General features: G+C 35.2%; 1 protein-coding gene across 1 annotated transcript in view; it reads left to right on the forward strand.

Moving 5' to 3' along the window:
* Positions 1-7,354, forward strand: part of CEP85L (centrosomal protein 85L) — a 113,301-nt gene that overhangs the window by 24,442 nt on the left and 81,505 nt on the right. The window contains exon 3 of the mRNA XM_006157883.3: positions 809-1,596. Within this exon, the coding sequence (XP_006157945.1) occupies positions 809-1,596 (788 nt within the window). The remainder of the gene's footprint in view (positions 1-808; positions 1,597-7,354) is intronic.

The raw sequence follows: 7,354 nt of genomic DNA on the forward strand, positions 1-7,354 counted from the left end.
GGAATGCCTTTACCCACATTTTGGATTTGAGTTACAGTTTGGTGAGGTACTGAAGTGGTTAGCTTTGGCATAGATTTCCACAGTTCAGGAAAGACACTAATAATTTCTTTTTTGGGAGTAGTTATATCAGACTTAAATGTTGAATTAAATGCTGGGTCTCTTTCAATAAAGAAAGAAATTTCCTCATTTATTATTGAAATATCAAAGATTCCTTCCTTTCATTGATTTGCCAGAGGGCACATGCAGTTGCCAGAGAGAGACAGAGAGAAGGGAGGGAGAGAAAGCAGCCCCAACCCCTACATGGGGTGTGGTCACACTACAATTACTTCTCTTCCATTTCTCCATCCTATTGGATTTGTGGGCACTCATGCACACACACCTGGCATACTTTTTAAGCCACCTGGGCTGGGATTCAAACCACAAAATTAGCCAGGTGGAATCCGCTCCCTTAACCACCAGGCCATGGAATCAGCCTAGGATATATATTTTTTTTAAGTCACAATATTTTCATTAAGTAGGGTAAAGGTAAACCTTTTTTCAAATCATTTTTTATCTGTTAAGTAGATAATAAAAGGGCATAGACTTTATTATGTATCCATATTTAGAAAATAATGTTTAAAAGTATGTTTCCCTTGTTTCACATAAACTTAAAGGACTAACTAATAGTAGTTTCCTCATTTTAAAGAACCATGTCTGAAAAATTCATGATGAGAACTGATGTTCAAATTTCTCTTTTGGCATTTTGAATTTTACCTCATTCTTTTCATGTTAATAGTAACTAATTTGGTGATCTTTTTTTTCTTTCCAGATCATTCAACTTCAAGTGGCACATTATCTTTTAAGCCTAGCCGGTCATTGGTTACTCTTCCTACTGCACATGTGATGCCGTCTAACTCTAGTGCTTCAATTTCCAAACATAGGGAATCATTGACACCCGATGGCTCAAAGTGGAGTACAGGCCTCATGCGAACATTGGGACACCATGGTAGGGGGGAGCAGGATTCTTCACTAGATATGAAGGATGTCCGGCCCCTTCGGAAATGGTCATCTTTATCCAAACTCACTACCCCAGATAACTGCGTCCAAGATGGTACTGTACACCCTGAAGAGTCCAGGAATGATCTGGAAAAGACAGGAAGGGGCAAGGCTTTAACATCACAGCTGAGGACAATTGGGCCCACCTGCTTACATGATAGTATGGAAATGCTTAAGCTAGAAGACAAAGAAATAAATAAAAAACGATCATCAACTCTGGACTGCAAGTATAAATTTGAGAGCTGTAGCAAAGAGGATTTTAGAGCCTCTTCCTCTGCTCTCAGGAGACAGACCTTAGACATGACATACAGTGCCTTACCCGAGAGCAAGTCCATTATGACAGGCTCAGAGGCTTTTGAACCTCCAAAGTATTTAATGCTTGGTCAGCAGGCAGTAGGTGGAATTCCCATTCAGCCTTCTGTGAGGACTCAGATGTGGCTTACAGAGCAGCTGCGGACAAACCCTTTGGAAGGTAGAACTACAGAGGACTCTTACAGCTTAGCTCCTTGGCAGCAGCAACAAATGGAAGAGTTTCGGCAAGGAAGTGAAACACCAATGCAGGTAAGGCTCAAAATGTAGTGTTTGCCTCCCCCCAGTGGATGCTGTGAGTACAATATGCAGTAAGCATATGACAGTCTCCATAGTCACAGGCTTTGTCTTGCTTTTCATTTCCATTTTCCTGCAAGTTAGTAAGCATAAGTGGTATGAACTTGAAGAGTATTGCATTGATAAACAGAACTTACAAATCATGTCAGGCTAATTAACACGAAAAACTTCAAAGAAGTGTACCTAAGTTGATTTTTATTCTTTCATTTGTTAAATAATCATAAACAACGCAAAACATTCAGTCTAAAGAAATTTGAAACAAACAAAAAAATCTGGCAAGGTATAATAGAACATTAACTTGAGAATGTAAGTTTTTGGTTTTCGTTTCTGTTTCTATTGAGTTGGAATCTGGATGGTTCTTAATTTCCCTGAGACTGAGTTTCTATATCTTTAAAATGAGATGATGGAACTAATTGGAAAACAGTTTTCAGACACGGATTCTGTCATCCATTTTGTATTGAGTTTTCTTTCTTTCTTTCTTTTATTTTTTCCTACTGATTTTTCTTTTCTTACCAGACAGAGGCAGAGATAGAGGGAAAGGGGGAAATCACTCCCCTCTGGGAGACTGGCCACCCCATAATCCTCTCTCCTCCATTCTCCTCTTGGAATTTTGAGTACTCATGCAAATGCATCTGGCATATTTTTCAAGCCTCTGATTCTGGGACTTGAACTGCACAGTTGGCTATGTGGGAGAGGTAAGGCTCAAAATGTAGTGTTTGCCTCCCCCCAGTGGATGCTGTGAGTACAATATGCAGTAAGCATATGACAGTCTCCATAGTCACAGGCTTTGTCTTGCTTTTCATTTCCATTTTCCTGCAAGTTAGTAAGCATAAGTGGTATGAACTTGAAGAGTATTGCATTGATAAACAGAACTTACAAATCATGTCAGGCTAATTAACACGAAAAACTTCAAAGAAGTGTACCTAAGTTGATTTTTATTCTTTCATTTGTTAAATAATCATAAACAACGCAAAACATTCAGTCTAAAGAAATTTGAAACAAACAAAAAAATCTGGCAAGGTATAATAGAACATTAACTTGAGAATGTAAGTTTTTGGTTTTCGTTTCTGTTTCTATTGAGTTGGAATCTGGATGGTTCTTAATTTCCCTGAGACTGAGTTTCTATATCTTTAAAATGAGATGATGGAACTAATTGGAAAACAGTTTTCAGACACGGATTCTGTCATCCATTTTGTATTGAGTTTTCTTTCTTTCTTTCTTTTATTTTTTCCTACTGATTTTTCTTTTCTTACCAGACAGAGGCAGAGATAGAGGGAAAGGGGGAAATCACTCCCCTCTGGGAGACTGGCCACCCCATAATCCTCTCTCCTCCATTCTCCTCTTGGAATTTTGAGTACTCATGCAAATGCATCTGGCATATTTTTCAAGCCTCTGATTCTGGGACTTGAACTGCACAGTTGGCTATGTGGGAGCCAGTACCTTAACCACTATGCTACCTACTGGCCCAGTCAGAATTTCCTGACACAATTTAATTCCATCAAAAATTACAAAGTTCATCTAGAGTAAAACTATTCATTTCTACTACCAGTAAATAAATTATGAATACAAAAGAAATATAGCCTATGAAAGGCTAAGGATAGCACTTCTCCAGGGACCTCACAAAGCTGAGTACAGACCCAGCATGCATTGCCTTAATATGCTATATTTGTAGGAGAGCCCTCATACATTCTGTGTGCATTCTTTTGTGCTACTTTGAACACAGTTCTTATCATCTTGATTATGTATATTTAAACCATTCAAGCAAACAGAAATGTTACTATCATGTTTGAACTACAATGGAAAAAGATCAATTTAACCAGATTTATTAGTGATTTATCCAGTCAAGTGATTGAAAGATAAGAAAACTCATTTTTCAAGTACTCTCACATTTTAGTTTTGAAGTGCTTTATGATTACAGAACAGGCCCATAATCAGACAGTTGTTCCTCAAGCTAGAGTTTTTATACAGATAATGGAGTGTCCAGGATATACTAATCCAAGCTTAAGTAGGTATGATAGGTAACTGAGAAAATTTGGTGAATTTAAAAGAATAGGTACTAATTCACTCCTCCATTCTTTTTGCATGGACAAACCTCTGCTTTAAAGGTTTCCTCTGATCTCAAAGCAATAAAGATAGGGAGATTGGAGGTACATTGTGGAGACACTTGTTTTTGAATCTTCTTCCTAGTGCACGGTAGAGGGAACAAGCTACTAATGAACACAATTTGTATTGTCCTCTAGAAAGCTCTGCTTCTTGATTAACCTTATTAAGGATGCTTTCTATAGTGCTTTAAATTTTAGAGTCGAAACATGAAGCCAGGAAAAAAACTCTTCAGCTGCAATCTTTAAATGATGACTTTCCTTCCAATTTGTTCCTTGAAGTACTATAGAAAAATATTTAAATACCCTCTCCTTGGAGCCTCCAAGTACTATGCTTTAAAAGCCCTGGTTATAGTTGTTTTTTAAAAGTCTCTGAAATGTGGAACCAGCAGATGGCATAGTGGTTACTTTGCTGGACAACCACGTAGTCCACCGTGGTTCGAGTCCCAGATCTGGCAGCTTAAAACTCATGCCAGGCATGTGTTTGTGTGCATGCCCAGGATCCCGGGAGGAGAATGGAGGAGAAGGGATTGCAGCATGGTCATTCCCGGGGGGGTGGGGGTAGGGGTGATTTTTTTGTTTTCTGTCTCCAACAAGTGCACATACTCTATAGCTAAAATCTCTCTCAAGAAAAGGTCCCTGAAATGTTGAATTTCTCTTATTTAATTTTTACATAAAGAGAAGAATCTTAATAGAGAATAGCCCTTCTGATAAATTGTCATCTTCAAGCATGACTGGTAAACTCTCACCATGTAAAAAAAATGTCTTAAGTTATGATCTAATAAAACCATAGAATTACATAGAACTTTATAGAACTTTGTAACTCTCAGAGTATTTTATCTTTTGATCCTCCCAATGTCCCTCTCCAAACCCCCTGAAAAACTTAATTTGTGAGATGGAAGTTTTGCTTTTAGGATTCAATGCAGAATTACTATTGAGCCAACCACACATTCTTACATGCCTGCTATTCCATGGTTCCATGGTATTCTCCTGTATCATCTAGAGTATGGGTTGTGTACTACTCTGAAGCATTTTCCTTTGTGAATTATGAGAGATACCATCTATTCTCCTAGGAGGACTAGGATACAAGACAACAGGTGCAACACCCACCACTAGTCTTTGGTGGTTTCCTCTGTACTCCATCACACCTCTGCTCCTCCCAACCCCCAATCCCTCAAGCTGTCTGACAGTAAGGACTACACCAAAAGAGAACAGTCTTGTTTCTTTTGGAAAAGTGTTTCCCCTTCCATTCTCCCTTGCGTTTTTTTTCCCTGGTGGGTAGAAGAGGTGGATGATGTCCATTTTCACACCTAACAGCTAGTATCCGTTAGGTTCCTTTAAGTCCACGATGGATCTCAGAGACAATAGTGAAGTAGTAATCCCTTTATTGTCAGTTATTTATTCTTTCTTCTCTTACACTTTCTAGGATGTAGGAAACTCTGGGTTGCAGTCGTTAAAAAGAGGAAGATAAAATTTTGTGCCTATTTAAATCATAAATGACTTGATCAGCTAAGGTATTAGCACCTAATAATTCAGCATATTTTATTGGAGAGTTTCTCTTATATAAATCAAAACTTTGATAAAATGACTTAAAAGTTAAATGACTTAGTTTTTGTCTAGCATTAAATGATAATGAAAAAGTTTTATTTCTAACTTGAATGTTTTATGTATTCTACTGTGTCCTCTGAAAGGAAATAGTAATCTTATTTTTATTTTTTCATATTTTTGCACCATTGGTCTTTATTTTTTTATTTTATTTTTTTACTGTTTGAGATCATCAAAACTGAACATTGAAAGATATGGACACGATGATAGTTTGTATAGATAGGATTCAACATTATGACACATTCTTTAGATTGCTGTAAAGAATATTATTGATTTTGCATTTATATTTTAATAAAAAATTGGTAATATATTTGACTTTTTTATTCTCCAATTTTTGTATTTAATATTAGCTTATAATTTTTAAACATTAAAAAGTGTGCTTTTGCTTAACAGAAAAGCAGGTCTTTTAGAACATTTAGCATATTTCCACTTTGCCAGAAGACTTGAAAATATTCAAAGGATAAGTCATCTGTAGGTAGTAGCAAATTTATTATTTTATATAAGTCTGCCCTCTTGTGTCTGTACTAGGAAGTAGAAAATAAAAAATCTTGTATTTTTTTTTTTGTGGGAAAATGAACAACAACAGAAATCTCTACAAAATCAAATTTGTTAATAATTAGGGTGCTTTATAGTCAGTATCAATCATTGAGCATATTATAGAACAACTTCACTGAGTTCAAGAACATTCATTTTAATATAGGTCATTCCGATTATTTGTATTAAACAAATAAACATCTTTAACCAATTAAAATATAAAAAAGCAACATTAAACACTTAAAATTCTTTCTTTTTTAGTACCTTATAAATTAACATTAGATTTCATTCCATAATAAAAAGTATTTGAACACTTAGTACTTAAAAGGTTTTAGATACATTGTCTTGTTATATCGTACTCTTTACACATCACGATAAATATAATAAATAATTCTATTTGAAGAATGGACTTTTGTTCTACATTATAGTTGGTTACAGTATTCTGTAATTCTCATAGTATAAGGTTTTAATTTCTGTCAAAGACAAAATGAAGAACAAAACAATTCTTTATTTCTGTTTTACTGAGGGAAAACCCTATAACTTCACAGCTAATAGTTTAAAGTCGTTATTGTAATGAGCAATGGTAATGAAAGGAATAGGACTGGATTTATTTAGATTTTTACTGTGATCCATTCGGTTGTTTTTACTGTTTTTAAGGTCAGTGCAGCTAATTAGAGAACTTGGATGCTTTTTGCATAGATAACTATTGAGACCATTAAGGGTATCACTTGTTCTTATAAGTTTCTAGTTGTTATTAGGGATCTCCAATCTGCAGGTGAGGCTTCATTTAAGAATTCCCTGTCAGTTTAGGGACCCCTGTCTTTCCTCAGTTATCTGTGAACCCAACCCACCCCCCCACCGTATCCCCAGTAGTACCTCTCAAGGATTCTAAGAATTTAAAAGTAGTGTTTTTGTTTTTGTTTTTTTTTCACTATTTAGTTGACAACACTCTTTAGAAACAAAGATCCACATTGATGTTCTATGTTCTTTTAGTAATCATATTTTAGGAAATATGGTTAATTTACATCCTTTATTACTCAAGTAATTGTTATACTAGTAACATGAATTGAAGTTGAAATTGTTGGATTATGTATTATAGGTGTAAGCCAGTTTAAGATGACTTTAAAACTTAAGTCAACTTAAATTCTAAATTTTGGTCAATATATTTGCCAACATCAATTTTTACTCCTGTTGTTTCATGAGTTATTAGATGTATTAAAGAAGAAAATAATTCTAGATTAAAATTGATGAATCTATAATTTAGTCAGGAGGGTAACATACAGACTAGTTGTTTACCATCTGGTTGACAGGTTAAAGAAAATAAATATATCCTCTTATAAATAATAGATCCGACAAAAAAGCTCATTTCAATATATAACTTATGAACTAGTTGATATTTGAGAGAGAATTTAAAGTTTTATTTTTTAATACCTGAAATATATATTTTTTGTCACTGGAAATCTATTCTTCTTTTC

This window comes from Tupaia chinensis, unplaced genomic scaffold (assembly GCF_000334495.1).
Source record: "Tupaia chinensis unplaced genomic scaffold, TupChi_1.0 Scaffold000563_1, whole genome shotgun sequence".
Taxonomy (NCBI): domain Eukaryota; kingdom Metazoa; phylum Chordata; class Mammalia; order Scandentia; family Tupaiidae; genus Tupaia; species Tupaia belangeri.